The sequence below is a fragment of the Epinephelus lanceolatus genome, chromosome 13 (genome assembly GCF_041903045.1).
Source record: "Epinephelus lanceolatus isolate andai-2023 chromosome 13, ASM4190304v1, whole genome shotgun sequence".
NCBI lineage: Eukaryota > Metazoa > Chordata > Actinopteri > Perciformes > Serranidae > Epinephelus > Epinephelus lanceolatus.
Window position 1 is genome coordinate 4,337,718 of NC_135746.1, and position 21,332 is coordinate 4,359,049.

At 42.3% G+C, this 21,332-nt stretch overlaps 1 protein-coding gene across 1 annotated transcript in view; it reads left to right on the forward strand.

Moving 5' to 3' along the window:
* LOC117270583 (mitogen-activated protein kinase-binding protein 1-like) overlaps positions 1-21,332 on the forward strand; it is a 49,293-nt gene that overhangs the window by 4,691 nt on the left and 23,270 nt on the right. The window contains exons 3-14 of the mRNA XM_033648263.2: positions 3,771-3,833; positions 3,948-4,005; positions 5,862-6,032; positions 6,328-6,465; positions 7,239-7,421; positions 10,813-10,973; positions 11,377-11,566; positions 13,164-13,307; positions 16,058-16,245; positions 16,332-16,423; positions 16,530-16,655; positions 17,104-17,174. Coding sequence (XP_033504154.2) covers positions 3,771-3,833; positions 3,948-4,005; positions 5,862-6,032; positions 6,328-6,465; positions 7,239-7,421; positions 10,813-10,973; positions 11,377-11,566; positions 13,164-13,307; positions 16,058-16,245; positions 16,332-16,423; positions 16,530-16,655; positions 17,104-17,174 — 1,585 coding nt within the window. The remainder of the gene's footprint in view (positions 1-3,770; positions 3,834-3,947; positions 4,006-5,861; positions 6,033-6,327; positions 6,466-7,238; positions 7,422-10,812; positions 10,974-11,376; positions 11,567-13,163; positions 13,308-16,057; positions 16,246-16,331; positions 16,424-16,529; positions 16,656-17,103; positions 17,175-21,332) is intronic.

Genomic DNA, 21,332 nt, shown 5'->3' on the forward strand with positions numbered 1-21,332 from the left:
CCTCAGGGAGGCTTCCTTTGACTCCCTCACAGATGTAAAGAGCATTGTGTGGTATTATTAATTCTGTGCAAACAGTGACACTGGCTGTGTTAACTTGCTGGGTGCAGAAAAAGAGAAGTGTGAGCTGCAGGTTGGAGGGTTTAGATCTACAGTGGCGATGCTTGGGGCCTTGGAGCTGCTGCACCACCAGGGCGACTGCAAAAACAAGCACACTGGGTGCTGCTAGGCTGAAACAGAAACACTGAGCCTCTTTTGTGTTGTTCTCAAATCTTCTGACAAAGCTGTATTAATACTAAGAAGGTCAATGGCTGTTTACAGTGTTGTGGAGTGTGTGTTTGTGATCGTGTGTCTGAGAGAAAACAGCGTCCTTGTGTGTGTGTGCAGGCATTTCTGTGCACATATGTGGGCGTGTGTGTGTGTGTGTGTTTGGTTCTTCTGGCTGTCATTTTAGCGAGCTTTATTCTTCCCAAATTGTGCACAGTCTGGCGATCCACCTGCTGTCTTAGTTTAAATCTGCACAAGCTGTGTGCTACCAGGGATGCAGTTTCCTGGCACGCAGCTAAAGACCTGGCAGCTCGCTAACAGGTGCTTCCAAACAGGTTGTGAAGAGGAAGTTTTATTAGCAGGAGGAAACAATATGGTTATGGCTGTATTATTTGAATATGGAGAAGACAGATTACATAAAAAGTAAAAAAAAAAAGAATTGTGAATCATAAACACTACATGAAGCAAGATGGGACTTTTACTTTTAAGTATTCAAATCACCAGGGCTGCGTTTATTTCTGAAGACTCCAAGGTCCAGTGTGCAGAACAGCATAGGAGAAACACTGATTTTTAACATGAAACTGTTTTATTCAGTATTTTTACCAGTGTAAATCACAAAGTCCATCTGTTTTGGAGAGTGAGAGACCTCTATAGATAATTTGGCTTCCTGTAAAAACCTCCTGAATGTCTGGATCTTAAGTTATCAGAGAAAAAAAGTCAGCACATCAGTGTTTAATCACCTGGTCCGTTTGTTTTTGGGAGGAGGATAGGTAATTCGGCTCCTGGTTAAAACCTCCTGAACAATGAACACTGAAGGAATTCTAACCAGGAGAAGTTTGAGCTGGTTGCAGTCTGCAGTCCTCACAGCCAGATGCTACTAAATCCCCTTAATCTTACACACTGTACCTTGAATACCCTGTTGTGTTATCCAGGTGCACTGTCTTTAACTACAGCAGGGTTTAATTACATTCATTTCAAAGGGGCTTTATTGGCATGAGATGCATAAGTTTACACTGCCAAAGCATGTGTGAAAATGTACCGCAAAGCTTGTTTCACAACATTTGGAGAAAACATGTTCAACCTGGAAACGTGGCAAAACGGTGCACACTTTTTTTTAATTCAACTACCCCAGTACAAACACTGATACAAAGGCAGGTTTATGCTACGAGCACTGTTTATTTCCTCCTTTCTATGTGGTTTTATGTTTTGTGTCAATCTTAAAATATTGTTTTCTACATTTGGGGAAATACATATAGAAGATTGACAAGTCTCTTGTGTCTGTGTCGTAAATTTGAAGCTAGCGCCAGAAGCTAGTTAGCTTAGTTTAGAAGAAAATCCTATGCATGCCGCTAACGTTAGCCAAGGTTAGCTAACGTTAGCCCGTCTTTGCTCAAATGTAAGTTTAACAAATTTCACCTACCAACACCTTTAAGTCTCACAGATTCTAGCGCTATATTTTGTTGGTTTCATTGTGTAGTATTAGGTGATTTTTGTCACTTAAAGAAATAGCCAGATTAGCTGTTTCCAGTTTCCAGTCTTTATGCTAGCTAAGCTCACCGGTGTTTCGGTTTCAGGAGTGACCGTGTTAACTGATGACTTTCCTGGTAACTCGTAGCAAATACATCGGGAACGTATCTATGTTTCCCGGGTTTTATGTTCCCCGCTTACACAAAAAAGGTTCTATGTTTCCCGGGTTCTATATTGCCCACTCAACCAAGCGGAAAACATAGAACCCTGGAAACACAGGGATGACCCCAATACGTCAACGGTTGGTAGATATATGGTACATAACGTTAGGTTTTAAAGATAAATGAGTATGTATTTAAAATGTATTAAAATAAAATTAAAGGCTTTGACGAGGACAGCGACATGTTTTGTCCGTGAGGAGCAACTACGTCTCACTTGGCTGAGGTGGTTTGGTTTTTCTGTTCTGGGCTAACGTTACTGTAAACCACATGTCAGACTCAGGCTACGCAGCGAAGTGTTTATCTTTCCGGATAAACGGTTTATTCGAAGGTAAGGATTAAACAACGATTCTTACTTTCAGGTGATTATACACTAATGACATAGTTGTAAATATTTAATTCCGTTTATGCCGATATATCAGCCTAAATCCTACACAGCGGAGCTTTTTAATAAGGTAACTCATTAAACAGAAACACCAGACAACACTGACTGTAAGTTCATAGTTCACAGTCATGGCAGTGATCTTCTCATTCATGCTAACCATGATGCTAACTCTCTTCAGGCAAGTGCAGGCAGTCTGTCTCTCAAAATGTCAAACTATTCATTTGAAATCTAAAATAGTTTAACATTTAATTTTCACTGATGCCCCTGACATTAGGTTCGGGGTTCCTGTGGTCATGGAAAACCTGGAAAAATCATGAAGAAGATTTTTATTTGTCATTATATGAGCAAGCATACAACGAAAATGCAAAATCCCTGTGATGCACAATATGCATAAATAAATAAATGACTGCATTATAAATGAGTCCCTAAGTACATTTCACAATCACATTTTCCAGGCCTGGAAAAGTCATGGAATTAGTAAAAATTAATTAAATGTTTTGGAAAAGTTTTGGAATTTTGTTGTGTGTGATGCAACTGTTGCAGTATCTTTCATCTTTCATAAATAACCTTCCATATAATGTAATTTAATGGCCAATTTATTTTCTCAAGCTTTTGACTTGATGTACCTCTAATATGCATCAGTGCATGACAACATTTTGTTTACCATCAAGTCATTTTCTCCCTGCGTTCTCCCTCTCTCTGAAATTATGTTTGAATAGAGTTTGGATCTGATATGTTTGAATCTATCTATCTATCTATCTATCTATCTATAGCCTTCACTATTATTACAGTTTAGAGATGCTGCTAATTGGTGCACAACCTTTTATGATGCAAATTTGTAAAAGTGTTTGTTGATTTGATTAACGTCAGAACATCAGGAAGTATTTTTCAGATTTAAAATCTATCTTTCAAAGAATGCTCAGAGGAGTAGATGCATGAATGAGTACTGTGTTACTGTATTTCTTTGTGTAATCTTTTGTGAAAAAATGGGTCATGGATTGAAGTTTGATTATGGATCAACTAAGATTAGCTCACGTAGGCCTACTTCTGTAAGTATTAGTTGCTATTTGAGTAATTCTGTATGGATTCCTGTGTTGCATCAGAGCTTTAATGGTGTATAATCAGTCAGCCTCCGTACTTTGAGCTATGCTACAGGTATGCACCGTGAAAAAAAGAGTTGAGTAATTTGTTGACCTGAAAATGTTTTTTCCACTCAGCCATGGACAAGTGTTTGCATTTCTTGGAAGTACCTTGACTAAATAAATTATAAAACACTTGAAAGTTGGCAATGGAAATTTTCCATTTAAATTTCACCTCAGGAAACACCAAACGTGTGTGTCTAGATCTGTTCCAAGTCACATGCATCATTGCTTATATCATGAAGTGAAAAAACACAACTCATGTGGTTAATTCTGATTATATTTTTCCTGGTGTAGGTGTGTGGTAGTTTTGCTGAACCCCAAAAAGAACAGACAGCACCACATTATCAACACGTCAAGGTGAGTTGAACATAAATATAATCTGCCGTTAAATGGAACAACATTAAAGTGTCAAAACTATCAAAGCATGAGTCACACTGAGCTGCCTTTTTCTGTTGCTTTCACTTATCACAGAAAGACCATCACAGCTCTGTCCTTCTCCCCTGATGGCAAATACTTGGTCACAGGAGAGGTGAGTCGCACTGTCAATCTGCCTTTCTGTTATTTTTCACAAGAATTCAACCTCTCTCAGGCTCCAGATGTCCTCAGTAAACAGAGTGAGCGTGTTTCATTGAGAATACCCCAGCAGGACGTTGGCCTGCAGTCATTTGTTAATGCTCCCTCATGTTCAGCTGTCATATATCAGTCGAGCATCTGCACCTGTGGTGTAGTTACACTGTTTTCCTCAACACACCATCTTAATCCGCCCCAGCCAATCAAAGCCGATTAAAGACCTCTGTGTGTAAGTGGATGAGCGCCCAGTAGTTGCCATGACGCAACAGACCAAAGTTTAAAAGACCAAATGCAATGAGGCTACGCTGTTCTGCTGCCATGTAATGCTAAATTTTGTAGCCTGATTATGCATGGCATGGGGAATTCATGATTGCTACTTTAAAACACAGCTGATTTTTATATTAAAGCACTAAATATCAGGTCAGTCTTTCAAGCCTAATATTAATATTATAGTCAGTACCCAGAGCTGAGAGCATCACAGCTGTCAGAATATTTCCTAAAAGCCTTGAAAGAGGAGAGGATATTCCTGAGTGACTTGATAAGAAACGTCTCTCACACACTCATTCACCAAACAGGAGCTAATTTACATCAAGGACAGACGGGCAGCAGACATGCATATCTTTTGTATTTGTCTTTCTCTCTGTCTCCTTTGTATGCAGCTCAGTCTTCAGCTGAATGTCATCCATTTTCAGCGTCCTTCAGGCCGCCTCTCCTCTCACCTGTTAACTCTGACCTTTGAAAGGTCGTTGTGTATTAAAACAAGAGGCCACGCAAATAGCCTGCCGACCTTTCGATCCCTGCAGAGAGAGTAATGTGAACAGGTCGAGGGACAAGTAACTGTATACAGTGAGCAGTGGACGGGGAGGATAATCTCTGAGAGAGCTGGGTAGACTGGGCTGACAGGTGACTCTGTGGTTCCTGTACCAGTGGATTTAAAGGGACAGTTCATGTTTTTCCTCTTTCCTCTGTTTATGAGGGCTGTTGCGGTAAAGGAATTTCTTGTGCAGTGTTGAGCATGATATGCAGTATTACATCATGTAACCTGATTGTAGTGCTTTATAAATAAGCTTTATTGTTTGGCTATTATCAGGTATGTTGCTGCCTTATATATGACAAAGATGGCACGGTTTGAAAACAAATCAAATACTTGTTTTACATTGTGAAATGCAGAACACAGAAGGGCAATGAGGCCCATGAACTGACATGCTTTGGTTGGATGTGGTTGCTATGATACTAAATATCCACTGAAATAAAAATGTCAGCACAAAGTAGAGTACCTACCTGCTCTGGCCCTTGCTCCAGGTGAAGGGAAAGCTGGAGCAAATAGGGAGAAAGGACGGACCCGTCGGTCTGTGTTGGTTCAATATTAATTTCACCTCTGATGGTCGTGTCATTGTTCAGCGATGTGACAGTTAGTCTTTGTGGTTCTGGTCCAGCCCTCCTCAGGAGAGACAGAAGAATGAAGTGAAGTGTGAGTTGCAGAGTGCTGGAGATCTCAGCCGTAGAGATGCCTGCCTTCTCTATTATTTAATGAAACTAGATGGCACTTGGCTTGTGGTGCTCAAAGTCCCAAAAAATACATTTGAAAAACTCAACAGCAGTGTCTCTTCCCAGAAATCATGACCTGGTTACTCAAGATAATCCACAGACCTTGTTGTGAGTGGTTTCATGTAGGACCTATTTTCTTTCTACTGTATCACCATACAGAAGGAAACGTGTGTCTACGTATCAAATGTCCTCCTCCACCAAGCTATTTCCTCTCTCTGTTTCAACTACTCACTCCCCATCTCCACCCCTCTCTTTCCCTTTCCCCAGAGCGGTCACCTGCCAGCGGTTAGACTGTGGGACGTGGCAGAACGAAGACAGGTGGCGGAGCTCCAGAAGCACAACTATGGCGTCTCTTGTGTGGCTTTCTCCCCCAACAGCAAATACATTGTCAGTGTGGGAAACCAGCATGACATGATGGTCAACGTCTGGGCGTGGAAGGTATGCCTCGTAGCCCACAGTCAGCTCTTCTTGCCAAGACTGTTGTTGCTGTGCCGTTGAAACACTCAGTTGTGTTTGTCATATTGGTTCAAGCTAGAAGGACTTTAGCTTCTACCTTTCACCTACACACTCCTGGATATGTTAAAGGAATAGTGTGGGAAATTTGCTCTCAGCAGCAGGCTAGCTTAGCTTAGCATAAAGACTGGAAATAGGGGGACTCAGCTAGCCTGACTCTGTCCAGACTTTAAGTATGCTTTCTGTTTTTACCATATACTGTTATATCGTTCTCTTGCAGAAAGATGTCGTTGTGGCTGCCAACAAGGTGTCCAGTAAGGTGACAGGTGTGTCTTTCTCTGAGGACAGTTCCTACTTTGTAACTGTGGGAAACAGACATGTCAAGTTCTGGTATCTGGACCACTGCAAGGCCAGCAAGGTAATATATAATGCTCAGCCCAGCTAGGAGATAATGTTGGAATTGTAAGATTCTGCAAACCATGGATGCGTTACTTTGGATGTTTCTAGGGCTGCACCCTGAAAGATGAGACCCCTCAGTCGACTGAGATTGCTTGAGTCGAGTAGCCTGTTTTGTTTTTTTTGTCAGTCAGAGTGCAGTGTACCTCTGGAGGTGTTTCGGTCCCCAGAAATTGCTGCTCTTCACTCAGACTCCGAAATAACATCTTCATCATCTGTCTCCTTCTCTTTGCTTTAGTTCTGCTTGGAGTCCTTTTCTAACTTTAAAATAATCTTCTCTTTTCTTCCAAACTTTTTTGCATAGTATGAAAAGTCTTCATCGCCTTGAAAATTGTCCAGGCTATAAACACTCTCATAGATCAGTGGGATTTTGGTTTTGTTACAGCTCCCATGTAATTGTTATTTCATTGTTCCAGAGTGTCCTCACAGCGGTGAACTTCACAGAGTTTTCTTCACAACTTCACAACTGTTTATTGTGTGATAAAAAAAAACTCGAACAAAGATCAAATTTAGTACTAGTCACACGTTCATTGTGAAATCCATGGCTTCTCATCTGACCTTTCTTTGTTATTTTTCACACCAAGAAATTCTACTTAAAAAAAGGAAAATCTTACAGCTACATATACTTCCAAATGCGTGGATAGGGATTTAATGTCGACACATACAGAGTGTAAATGTAAACCAGTATTCTTCAGTCTGAGCCTCAGCTAACCTTCTCTCCTCTGTGGTATGTAGGCCAGCACTCCTGTCCCTCTGCTGGGCCGCTCAGGGCTGCTGGGGGAGCTGAGGAACAACTTCTTCTGTGATGTGGCCTGTGGACGGGGCTCTACGTCTGACTCCATCTTCTGCATCACCTCCTCTGGCCTGCTGTGCGAGTTTAACAGCAAGAGGGTGCTGGACAAGTGGGTGGACCTGCAGGTGAGAGGCTTACAGGAAGTGTCGAACAGTGATGAGTCGGGCAGTTAACTACCATTACTTGTAATGATATAAATGACTTTACCCCAGATCAGAGAGATGTAGGGGATATTGATTGGGCTGTGTTATTCCACCTAATGAGGTTATATCTCAGCTAGCCTGGCTCTGTCTGAAGGTAACGGGGGGAATTTGTTCCCCTCAATAACAAAACATAAAAGCAGCAGATGTCTTTTGTTTTGACAAAGTTAATGACATTTCCAGCATACACTGATACAGAAAAGGAAAAACAAGATGCATGAAAATTCCCCAGAATGCAGGACATTAAGTGATGCTCAAAATGTCCTAAGGACAGACCCCAAACTCCCAGTTTCGTATGTCAACATGAATCGTTAAACCTTCTTGAGTCCAGACTGAGTGGAGTCCTATGGGAAACAGCTGTGAAGTCCACAGCCAGTGGCTGCTTGCTCCACTTCTTGCTCCAATGCTGTTCAGCGGCTAGCAGAACATCCTGGCACAGACTAGCTGTTCTCTGCTTTCAAAGTCTAACAGTCCATGCTAACATTTTCGTCACGTTTCGTCTCATCAATGAAAATGAAACATCGATTTCGTCTTAGTTCTTACTATCGAGTTCTTTTTTCAGCTCGTTATCGTCTAATTTTCGTCATGGAAAAAAAGGTTGTTGATGAAAAATTTCCGATGTAGTTTTTGTCAGCAGTAACCATTTGGGACATGTCCACTTAAAGTGCTTTATTTTGCCACTGACAGGCTCACATTATTATTTTAAGTGTCTGACAACTTATGAAAAGGATCCCCACAGAGATAAACCTTTTTGTATAAGAGTAAGGCCCCGTTTATACGACAACGATTTCAACTGAAAACGGTAAACTTTAGTTGCGTTTTGGCCGATCGTTTACACGACAGCGGCGTTTTGGGTGCCTGAAAATGCAACGTTTTGAAAACAGGTTCCAGAGTGCAACTTTTTGGAAACGGCAGCGTCTCCGTTGTCATGTAAATGTGCAATATGCAGTTCCTCTGAAAACGGAGACTTTTCGCACATGCGCATTACGGTTCCAGTCACTAGGCATGCCGACCGTCACAACAACAATGCCGAGCTCTGTTTGTGCTGGTCACCCTGTTGATTTGAAGTCGTCGTCCATCCAGACAAAGTTATCTGTGCATGCTTTTCCCATTGTGTCTTCTTTGTTTTGGTTTGTAATCACTGCGTTGTAGAGGAAGGCGCTTCAGCGCAGGCGCATGGCAGAGTCCTGCACGGGTCCAGTTTTCAAGATCCGCCCCGCCCCGACCCGGCGACGTACAAACCCGCACCCAAACTGCAAACCCGCGCATCAGGCCAATTAGTTCCGCAACCCGGTCCGACCCGTTGAAACACGACCCGCAGCCCGACCCGTAACCCGGATTTAAAGTAATCATTTTGGGTCATATTGGCTGAATATTGAACAGCATATCGCCACAGTTAAGGTGCCAGTGAGTAAACAACGACCTGAATGAAGCAGCTCTCACAATAAAAACCTGACTTCAGCTCCATCATCAACCCTTTGTGTTCTTCTCCCATATGAGTGTAAAAGCACTTGTTTGTTACCTTTTAATGCTTTTAAATTTTTAATTTATGTAAAGGAACTTTACATGTGTAATAATAGACTTACTTTCTGTCCAGAGCGACGTTCAGCAGTTACGAGCCGTCACGTGTTTTTAGAATCCATCGAGGAGAGAAGTACTCCATCAGGGAAACACTTCAGAAACATTATAAAGTGATAGTTGTACGTTTTATCTACTTATTTCTCAAATACCTAAATAATTATTTACTGTTTTGGAAGCGGCACTTGTTAGACGGTGGCAGCCATGTTGATTCTCTCGTCCAATCACAAATTGTGTTATTAGATGGTGAAACGCGTGTAAACAGCTGAACCAATGACCGTTGCGAAATAGCGGAGGCGATCCTTAGAGAGTAAATAATGACCAAGATAGTTATCTGTAGTTTACTGAACTAATGACTGATGTGTTTATCTAAAACCCGCGATCCGACCCGCATGTTATTTTTTCCACCCAGATCCGAACCCGGGAAAAAATGTTTTTTTTAAAAACCACCCGCAAATCAGCTGTTTTTGCAGGTACCCGTTGGGTACCCGTCCCAGTGCAGGACTCTGGTGCATGGCGTCATGCCATGGTGTTGCTTTGCAAATTTACACTGCCACCCATTGGCCTGGCGTGCATACTACAGCGTTTCCACTAGATTTTGCGGCTCCGTGTGAACGGGGATCGTTTCAATAACGTCGTCATATAAACGCAAAAGTTTTGTAAAACGCAAAGGACAGACTTTTCCGTTTTTAGAGAAACCGTTGTCATCAAAACAGGGCCTAAGCTCCTCTTGGTTTAACTGGAAACAGCCGGAAATTGCTGTCACCAAACCCACCAGACTCCATTTAAATAAGCAGCAGTTCTCTCACCATAAAATACACTTCACAGGGGAGTCGACAGTAACAAAATAAAACTCACAAAAACTGTCTTTCCACTTTTCCAACGATCAGTAGCTTTGGTTTTGTCTGAATAAACCCTTAATTCACCCAGTTAGATGCGAAGATATGCTGGCTCTATACAGACTAAAACTGCAGTTTTTTTAAAGGAGTTTGGTGGTGCTGGCGATGGCAATTTTTGGGGCTGTCTCTGGTTAAACAAAAAGTCTCTGACTCTTTATCTCTGTACGGATCCTTTCCATAATGTTGTCAGACACGTAGCATTGCAATCTGAGCCTGTCAATGACAAAAACAAGCACTCCGAAGGGATGTAAATTGACGGTGTAAACATTCCTTGTTGTTACATTACAGTCTGTGTCACAGGTGCCGGGAGCAGAGGTGTCGCTCAATACTGGACCATTTTCAAAAATTGCTGTTCCCATCAGTCACTGAGACACAAAACATTAGAAAATAGAGTTCAGGTTGAAAACTATCAAAACTTACTGGTGTTAAATTTGCAGTATATATACGTATACCTTCCTGAGTGCGGCACAACCACCAGTCCTCATTGGTTAGCGTCCAGCTGTGGTGTTTAATCAAGAGGTGAAGATGAAGGTGTGTGAGTCCTGCCTTCTGTCAGAGGATCAAAGAGGGATTAGCAGAAGGGACGAGAACAAGTACAGGATGTGTTTGGAAGTATTCCAATAAGGACGCGTTGATGTCTGTAACCTTTATTATTACTGACACGCACGGCTGTTCACCTGGACTTAATTATGAAACTGCAGTTGATTTTTCTTTGTATTGGTGATCGTTAGAGGCCTCTGTTAATTCACTTTTATGTTAACTATATTACTGTGGACACATTTGGTCCAATAAGGTCACGTGTTAATAACAGAGCTGTTGTTTTGTGTCCTGCCTTACAGACGGGCATGGCCCAGTCCCTGTCTCTGTCTGAGGATATGATCTTCTGCGGCTGTGCTGATGGAACGGTGCGAGCCTTCAGCCCCGCCGACCTTCACTTTGCCTGCACGTTGCCGCGGCCGCACCCCCTTGGCTGTGATGTCTCGGCCATCACCGAGGCCAGGTGAGGAAGAGCTCAGGAGTAACACAGCCTCTCCTTGGCTGGGATCCACTGCAGGATCAAATGCCCTCAATTTATAGTCCCTCTTGTCTCAAGTGGCTCCTTCTCACAGTCTAAATAACTCTCGCTGGAGTCAAAATCAATAGCGGGTTTTGTGGTACTTTAAGTAGTGCAATATTTTAAGCTCATTGTAAGTTACCAAACTGTACTTTATACTGAATGTTTCAAGTCCAGACAGATACGATGGTAATAAATAATAATCTGTACAGGGCTTTAAAGAGCTGCTCTTCTGATTTCTTTATGATTATTCAGTGACTTGGAAAGAGGGCCCACTGACAAACCTTTGTCCATCTGTGGCTGTTATTCCATGATCTTTGAAAATGTATCCCAATCTCTTTCCCATCAGCCACCTGTTCTCCACCAAGCCGGATGCCCGTTACCCAGACGTCATCGCCGTGACCTATGACCCCATCAGCCAGTGGCTCAGCTGTGTTTATAACGACCACAGTGTGTACGTGTGGGATGTGAGAGACGTCAGCAGGGTGGGGAAGGTGCACTCTGCCCTCTTCCATGCTGCCTGTGTCGGGGACCTGGAGGTAAACAAGCGAATGATGCGCACCTCTTTAACCGCGGTGACACATGCAGTGTGTTTCAAACAAGCGCCCGATTAAGTGTGTTAAAGAGTTAAAGAGCCCGAAATCAAAAACACTTATTTTCCCTCTTACCTGTAGCGCTATTTATCAATCTAGATTGTTTTGTTGTGAGTTGCCGAGTGTTAAAGATGTCTGCCTTCTCTACTGTTTAATGGAACTTGATGGCACTCAGCTTGTGGTGCTCAAAAGTCCCAAAAAATACATCTGAAAAACTTCACATCAGTGTCTGTTCCCAAAAATCATGACCCACCCGTACACAGCATGAGATGTAAACATTAACGGTACCCTCCTCGGCTGAGCTGTAACGTTAGCTAGCTTAGTAATGCTAGGTGAGCTAGCAGTGGATGCATGTTTTCTTCTGCATGGTGATACAGTTGGTGGGTGTAGTTCAGTGACAAGAAAATAGTTCCTGAAATGAAACTGGTCACAACAAGGTCTGTGGATTATCTTGAGTAGCTGGGTCATGATTTCTGGAAAGAGACATTGCCTTTGAGTTTATCAGATGTATTTTGAAGGCAGACATCTCTACAGCTGATATCTCCAACATTTGGCAACTCACACCAAAGCAGGCGAGATAGAATATGTCTTTTTGATTTTGAAGCAAACTGTCCCTGTAATAATTACAAAATGGGTGAGTGTTTGGCATTGATAAGGCCACCCCAGTGGTAAAATTCGGCTGCTTTGGGACACAGAAAAGTCTATTGCTGTATTTTGTTAATGGTTATTACATTAAGTAAGCCATAATATTAATATTAGTGTCAGTTTTTAACTTGCTAATAATAGGCAGTGAAAGCTCTTAATTCCGCTTTTATGCGTGAGTATCTGTCTTCAAACCAATTCCCCTTTTGAAAACAGAAGGGAAATGGAAAGCATAACATGGCAACCAAAAATTTGAAGGAGTTAGAATAGAAGTGAAAATGATTTATTTGAACTCGGCAAACATAGCAAAGGGTTCTCAAAATGTGGGGGAGGACGGGACACGGTGGTCATGCCAAACAAAATCAATATAACAAAACTGGCCTGACTAATCGCTACGTACCTCTGAAAACAAAAACACCAACAAAAGAAGTAGCTTGCTTATCTAAAAAAAGGAACTTCACCAAAACAAATGCAGAGGTGGCACCAACTAATAATCCTGGTGTTGCCAGATAAAAGTTTTCCATGTGAGTGAGAAGTGTAAAGGGTACCCAACTCACCTATTGTGCTCAAACTCCCACCATATGCCTTTATCTAACACGCTCAACGAGTTTGCTGAACACAGTCCAACAGCAGCTCCGGCAGAGCTTTGCAGATTTTGATCAGTGATTCTGACTACAGCTGTGAGTTGTGGATACAAAGGCTTGTCTCAGCTGACCTTATTCATTCACAGTGAGCATGTTCACAACCAACAACGTGGGTTTTGAGATGGAAAAGTACCAAAGCTAAAGATTAAATGTTAAATGCTGAGTGTAAATATGTGGCACAGCAGTGGAATTCTTACATCATTTATATTCCCTGAACTCTCACCCAACTAAACACCTTCTCTCTTGTCCTTCCTCAGATGTTCCCAGATGTTCCCGGGGAATTTGGTGCTGATTTGTCATCAGGTGCATTCCTGAGCTGCTCAGCAGATAACACCATCAGACTGTGGCGCATGGGCGACTGGACACAAACTCATGTTCATTCTCATAACATCCTCAGCAGTGTGAGTTTGCCATCATTGTCTGGTGTAGAGATTTTCATGGGTCAACCCAGGACCAAAACTGGGACCTGTATAGGTTTTGGTCCACGTTTTACTTTGGTCAGTTGAGTCTGGGTCAGGTCTTGTTCTATTACCATGGGTCCCAGGTCTATTTGTCATTATGTGTAATGCCAGAGTGGATCCGAGAAGACTTGTGATCAGCGCTGATTATGAGAGAAACGCATAAGTGCTGTATCTTGTGTGATGATTAGGCTGACTTAGCATCAGCAGCAGCAGCAGCAAGTTGGAGGCAGAGCAGACAAAAGATGGATAGTGATCTGGGGAAACAAAGGTGTTGCAGCAGCTCACATCACAACAACAAAATAATCTGATTCATTATTAAAGGCACTTTTTATACTCATTTTCAGGTTCACACTTCCATTAAAGTTTTCTGCTAGAATATGTTTACATGCTTTAAAGGGATAGTGCACCCAAAAATGAAAATGCAGCCATTATCTACTCATCCATATGCCGAGGGAGGCTCAGGTGAAGTTTTAGAGTCCTCACATCACTTGCGGAGATCCAAGGGGAGAGGAGGTAGCAACACAACTCCACCTAATGGAGGCTGACGGCGCCCCAGATTCAAACGTCCAAAAACACATAATTGAAACCACAAAATATCTCCATACTGCTCGTCCGTAGTGATCCAAGTGTCCTGAAGCCCCGACATAAAAAGTTGTTTGGAAAAACGTCATTTGAACTCTGTTTTTAGCCTCATTGTAGCCTGTAGCTCTGACTGCCTCTCTGTACACTGCGCTCACGTGTGTGCGCTTGCGTGCGAGACCAGCGAAAGCACGTGAACACACATGAAGGCGGTGCCCATGTCTCACGGTCTCGCACAAGTGCACACACGTCAGCGCGGTGCACACAGAGGCAGTCAGAGCTACAGGCTACAGTGAGGCTAAAAACAGAGTTCAAATGACGCTTTTCCAAACAACTTTTTATGTCGGGGCTTCAGGACACTTGGATCACTACGGACGAGCAGTATGGAGATATTTTGTGGCTTCAATTATGTGTTTTTGGACGTTTGAATCTGGGGCACCGTCAGCCTCTATTAGGTGTGCAGTTGTGCTGCTACCAACTCTCCCCTCGGATCTCCGCAAGTGATGTGAGGACTCTAAAACTTCACCTGAGCCTTCCTCGGCATTAGGGTGAGTAGATAATGGCTGAATTTTCATTTTTGGGTGCACTATCCCTTTAATGATCGAAAAACACTTTATTTTCCTCATATTGTTTGAGCTGAAACACCTGTACTCACCCTCTGTCTGAAATGCTCTGTTGTAGCGTCTGTCTCTATAAGCCTCCATCCCAAAAAAGCCTAGTCTGCTCTGACTGGTCTGAGTTTCTGGGTAGTCGTATTTTGTTGTCTTTGCACCGTCACATTCAAAAAGTTACTGTAACCGAGTATAGTGGTTAAAAAATCACCAATAAGTCCTTTTAAACACAACCGGACATGTTCCAGCGGGAATATAATCCAAAACTGAGGAGAAATGAACAACATCTGCAACCAAGATTACATGTTCTCCCGATATTAGCATGTAGCTACACGTAGCAGTGCACTTACAGCTGGGGAATCGCTGGAACAGAGAATAGTGGCATTTCTTACTTTGAACAATCACCAATAAAAGCTTCTAAAAGAAACCGGACACGTTCAGCAGGAATATGATTCAAATTCTGGAAGAAATTAGTGACACTGGCAACCAAGACTACATATTTCCCTGATATTAGCATGTAGCTACATGTAGCAGTGTTCTTGCAGCTGGGGTAATGACTGTAGCAGAAAACAGTGCCACTTTTTTACCATGAAAAATCAACTAAAGCTTCTGAATACAACCGGACATGTTCCAGCAGGAATATGATCCAAAACTGTGGAGAAATGAACAACATCTGCAACCAAGATTACATGTTCTCCCAATATTAGCATGTAGCTACACGTAGCAGTGCACTTACAGCTGGGGAATCGCTGGAACAGAGAATAGTGGCATTTCTTACTTTGAACAATCACCAGTAAAAGCTTCTAAGAGAAACTGCACATGTTCAGCAGGAATATGATCCAAAAACGAGGAGAAATTTACAATATTTGCAACCAAGATTACATGTTTCCCTGATATTAGCATGTAGCTACATGTAGCAGTGAAAGCTACATAATGTAAACACTTGCAGTAGCGTGCCTGGAGCAGATGACCATATAAAGAAACCCAGCACACTATGACATAACTGTTGGAAATGGAGTATTCAGAATGGTATGAAGCCTGTGATTTCTGCTCACAGGGATTATTTTTACATATGTTTACCTCATCATTATTATTATTATTATCATTATTATTATTATTAAATAGGAACCTCCATCATTGTAACCCTATATATAAGACACAAAATATGGAAAAGCATAATAGGTTCCCTTTAAACATTATATACATTAAGATGGGTATGAACAGTATGTTGTATCCAACATAATAAATGTGTTTAGCAGTGGCACAAAATTTTCCTGTCTGTAATATCTAGGGGGAAAACGGTTGAGTATTTATATTTCTAAAAATGATCAGGTTCAGTCGGGTCTCGGAACAAATTTCCTGGTTTCAGGTCCATTATTTTGGACCTGTGAAGACCTCAAGTGTTTATGTCTTCATGTCATACCAAAGAAAAAAATAACATTTCAGGAGCAGACATTCCTACTGTGATGGGTCATTCATATATCCATCATTGCTTTGCAGGATCTCCTGAATATAATCTACGTAGACGGAAACACCAGTGCCTTGCTGGATCCGGAGTGTTTGACAAATATAAATGTGGACAAACCAGGAGATGGACAGACAGCAGAAAGCAGGACCGGCATCAGGACCATCTGTGTCAGTCCAGACGGCAAACACCTGGCATCTGGAGATCGCAACGGGATGCTAAGGTCGGACAAGAAGGCTTAAACTGAGACTGATGACTGACTGAGGTGACCTCCATCCTAAAACAAAAATTTGAATTTATACTCTGCAGGGTTCATGACCTCAGCAGCATGGAGGAGATTCTGAAAGTGGAGGCCCACGATGCTGAGATCCTCTGTCTCGAATACAGTAAACCAGAAACAGGTCGGTGTGTGTGTGTGTATGTGATTAGAATGATGGCATGCTTGTGGAATATCTGTGCGTTGGATGTGTATACGATTATGTGATTAAGTTGTCTTATTACTGTCAGGTCTGAAGCTGCTGGCCACAGCTAGCAGGGACCGTCTGATCCACGTCTTGGATGCTGAGGACGACTACAGTCTGGTGCAGACACTTGACGAGCACTCTTCATCCATAACAGCCGTCCGCTTTGCTGGTGAGCCACTTGAGACACTGTCAACATCTGACAGCTAATCTTTGCTTAATCCTCACTTTCATCTCCATTCAGTCCCACTCTTTTATTTTGCTCGCAGCGCTGCTTGTTTATATAATAGATGACAACTATACATGTGTTAGGTGGAGCTTTGTTTGTTAGAAGCAAAGCCTCGTCTGCTGTGTACTTCTTTTATTTTTTACACTTTGTTTTCTCTCTCTGTGGATTTGCATACTTGCATCAGTATCTGCCTTTGATTTTGAATTGGGATTAATTTAGTCATGATTTTGTTTTTAAATCTTCTATGTCTCCTTAGAGTGTAGAAAATTACTATTAGTGGCCGACTGATGAAGAGTAGCATTTCTTTTTCATTGCCTACAGGCCTCAATGTCTCATTGTTTCTTTTAAAGTTACAAAAAGTCCTCATTCAGTTTGTGTCTTTGTTCTTCAGCCAATGACAACAAGGTGAGGATGATCAGCTGTGGGGCAGACAAGAGCATCTACTTCCGCACTGCACACAAGGTAAGACACGTCTGAGCGAGATACATCCCATCAGCTCCCACCATCAAGCATGTATCTTTCCAGAGGTGAATACTGATGTAGAATACCCAATAAAACCTTCTACAGTTTAAACAGGGACGGCGGATGTAAGCATGTGCACGCATTTTGGCAGCAGAAATGTGGTGGAGGTCAGTGGCTGTGTAAGAACATTCACCACCAAAGATTGTGAATGCTACCTAAACAAATTAACCTTCACAAATGGTGACGACCTCCACGGTGGAGTTTGGCCCCGATGCCCCCACACACACACACACACACACACAGAGCAACCTCTCTCGCTCTCCCGCTGCCATTTTCCGCACGCTGTTTTTGAAATTTTCTGCGATCACCTGCCCCTCGAATTATTCGTAGTTCACCTACTTGACTGGCTCGTGGAGTGAATAGAGGAGAGGAGAGGAGGGGCGGTGTTGTGCATGCGCGGCTTCCGTAGAAGTCAAAATAACATCTCCAGGCGTCCGTGACCAAAAATCGTTTACACTCGATTTCATTAATTTTGAAATCGTTTGACCTGAAAATCGTAATCGCGATCACCAGACAATTAATTACAAAGTCTTCACCATCGTATACCTTAAAGCCGCTACAAGGAACTTTTAACTGGATATGCAAAAGTCTCTTGTTTCTGCTGATGTCTGTGCGTGACCTACAACAGCAAATGAGATCATCAGTGTGAAGATAAGCTATTTCTATATAGTGTATATCCATACCTTTAGGAAACTGTCTCCGGGTCCGCCCCAGGTCGCTTCCAGGACGAAACGATTTACGGCACTCAGACGGCACACTTCATCTTACCTAGCTGCTTACATTTATAGTGACTCTTATAAATAGTCGCTATTCCTCCTCCTCGACCCGACATCTGCGGGGAGTTAAAATAGCAGCAATCATCGGGTAAAAGTTCTGTGAAAGCACTGGACTCACCAACAGTCAGCCACGTCTCAGTCACACAGAGAAAATCCAATCCTCGGGAAGTCAGGAAATCCTTCAGGATAAAGATTTTGTTCGCTAGCGATCTAGCATTTACCAGCCCAATCCTGGCAGGAGCCAGCGGGTCCAGCGAGTGCCAAGAAATAAAGAGGCGAGGCACCGCTGCATACTCAGTCCAAGAAGCCGTGGCCAAACAGGCCTTCAGCCTTACCAGCCGACCACTGCGTTTACCCCGGCGGCGGTGGTGCTTACGCCGGAGAGGTGGAGCTGGGGCGCGGCAGAGGTAAGCTGGGACCAAAGTTTTCCCGTCTTGTTGTTTCGTCAGAGATATTGGATGAAGGGAGATACCCAACTGTAGGCTTATCCAATGTTAAGAAAACGGTTACTCTTCCTGTCTCCTAAGTGGGCGTGGTTAGCTCTCCCTCCAATCAGAGCCTGTTCTCCCTCAACCCCCCTCCCCACCACCGTGTTGAACAGAGGCTCTGTGGATGTCTGTGTATGCGGGTCGAGAAGCAGGTGGAATGAATATAAATTCTTCCTATTATTGCAGCCTATTGTTGCACAAAGTTTGGACATTTTTTATTTATTACTAGCGGTAAATAACTGTTTGTAAGCTAACTGTGATTTTACCGCCTGTTTATCAAGATCACGAGATCTCGCGAGAACTTGTTTTCTGAGACGGACAGGGCTCAAACAAAGTTAATTTTCTCTTGATCTGTGCGGATGAAAAATGCAGCTTTAGTGTCAGAATATTGGGAAGATGTGTGGCTTGTGGAAAATGAACCCAATATTTACTTTAGTGACTACAGAGCGAAAGAATTGACCATAAATTGTGATCACGTTCATTTTCCTCATTGATGACAATACATTCAGAGCTGCCGCAAGTCTCCTACGGGGGCGTGGCGCTGACGTCACTGAATCAGGAAGTGAGCTGAGTTGGGTATCTCGCTTCATCCAGTATCTCTGGTTTCGTTCATCCCCAAGACAAACACATGCGCGAACCAGGTAAGCGTCTTTATGACAATACGTGCTAGAGCTCATGGGAAATGTAGGCTTCATTCCGGCAAAACACTACTGCTTTTGTCCACAGGGTCGCCAAAATCAACTCAAAATTTCCAAAAGTTCCTTGTAGGGGCTTTAACTTCAACTGCTTTGCTTGTTGTTAAGTAATAACTGATTTAGCATTTTTGTTAAGGAGATTAAGGAGAACATTTCCACGTCTGTACTCTAAATATGTAGCTGTAGCCAGTAGCTGGTTAGCTTAGCTTAGCATAAAGGCCGGGAACAACAAGCCTAGCTCTGTCCAAAAGTAAGTCACTAATTAAGATGTTAAATCTTGTTAGTTTATTCTGTTCAAACCCCAATGTGTAAAAACGACATGCCAGACAATCTGTTCCCCTCTGTTTCAAGCCTTTGTGCTAAGCTAAGCTAAGCTAAGCTAAGCTAACCACCCACTGCCTCTAGCTAAACATTTACCACACAGACATAGTGGTGTTTTCATCTGACTTTTAGCAAGTAAGCACATTTCCTAAAATGTCACAGTTCTTTTTTGACAACAGTTCTTTTCTGACAAATTTATTGTCATTGCTTTTTCTCTCATAATCACATATTCCCAGTATATTATTTAGGTAATACATCATTTGAGGCTAGTTCGTCCTGCAGCTATATTAAAATCACTGTAAATGTCTGGTTTCAGCTGACTTACTGCTTAATTTTGGTACATGGGAACATTTCCAAAATATTCTCATAATTATTTCTGGCCATAAGAGACACACTGAGGAGCTAATCCTGGTTCAGCCATCTTGTATGCTTCATTTTTTTGATTAAATTCAATGATTAATTCCTCACATTACAGACTGACTGTGCAACACAACAGTACCACAAACGGAGCATTGGACCGCAGGTCGTATGCCTAAATGGGACAAAGGAAACATCCGGCTGCATACTTTCTCCAGATTTGCTTCTGGGTCACTGGGACAATTTCTGTTTGGTCAGAGTTGCATAAGTTAACAACGTTCTTAATAAACTTAATACACGATTCAGGCCACTGCAGTGACTCATTACGTTTTGTAGAGCACAATAAACAATGGCTTGTTAGTGTTCAGTAGAACGTCCCCACAGCGTCCGGAGATGTATGGAGTGCTCATTTTAGAAACTTGTTGTGACAGCTCTGTGCTCCCTGGAGAACGAGCATATTGTGTACTGTCTGTTATCATGTATGCTCTGTGTTTTCAGCATTTCTAGACAAACCATAATAGTCTTTTAAGACCATGATTAGATGCACAAACACTGATTTTCTTTGGCCTGAACTTGTTAAATGATACAACTTATTTTAACTCACACTGGGTCTTTGCCAAGTGCGTTCCATCAGCCAAACTTTAACTGAGGCAAATAATCCATGTTCTGCCTTTCATGTATTTTAAGCAGCTATGTGTATGTGTACCCACTTTTAAGATGCATGTATTTATTTTGATTTAAACTAAAAGGCACAGGCCAAGTTGGCTCCTTCCTTTCAGTGCAGCTTCTAAAAAGCTTTTTCTGTTACAAGATGAGCTGCAAGGTGGCTCGCTTGGAATATGTATAGCATGTATATTGTGCCTAACTTCTGTAGACCCACAGGGAAAACATGCAGAATGTAAAGATCAGAGTTCATTGAAGTGGAATAATTCAATTTATGCTTCTTGTCAGCTCAATTTACAGCACAACTAGGTCAGTGATGCAGACATGACACACACTGTAATTTTGATATTTTTCAACTCGGACCCTATTTTACTGTATTTTTGTGACTAATGGAAAGAAAAATTTTTGAAATTGGTCGAGTATTGAGCGAGAGGGCTGCAGCCAGCAGCCGAAAAACAAATTTACCTTCACTAAAAGTGCTTGTTTTTTGCCTCTGACCGGCTCAGATTGTTCTTTGAAATGTCTGACAACTTTATAGAAAGGATCCCTACAGAGATAGACCTTTTTGTTATTGCGTAATATCATTTTTGGTTCAGAAACAGCCCCAAAATCGCAAACATGCTAAAATCAGTGTTTATTTAAATGTAGTCTGGTGGGTTTGACTATGGACATTTAGGGGCTGTTTTTGGTGAAACAAAAAGGATCGTAATCTATAACAAAAGGGTCTATCTCTGTAGGGATCCTTTCCATAATGTTGTCAGACACGTAGAATAAAAATTTGAGCCTGTCAGTGGTTGA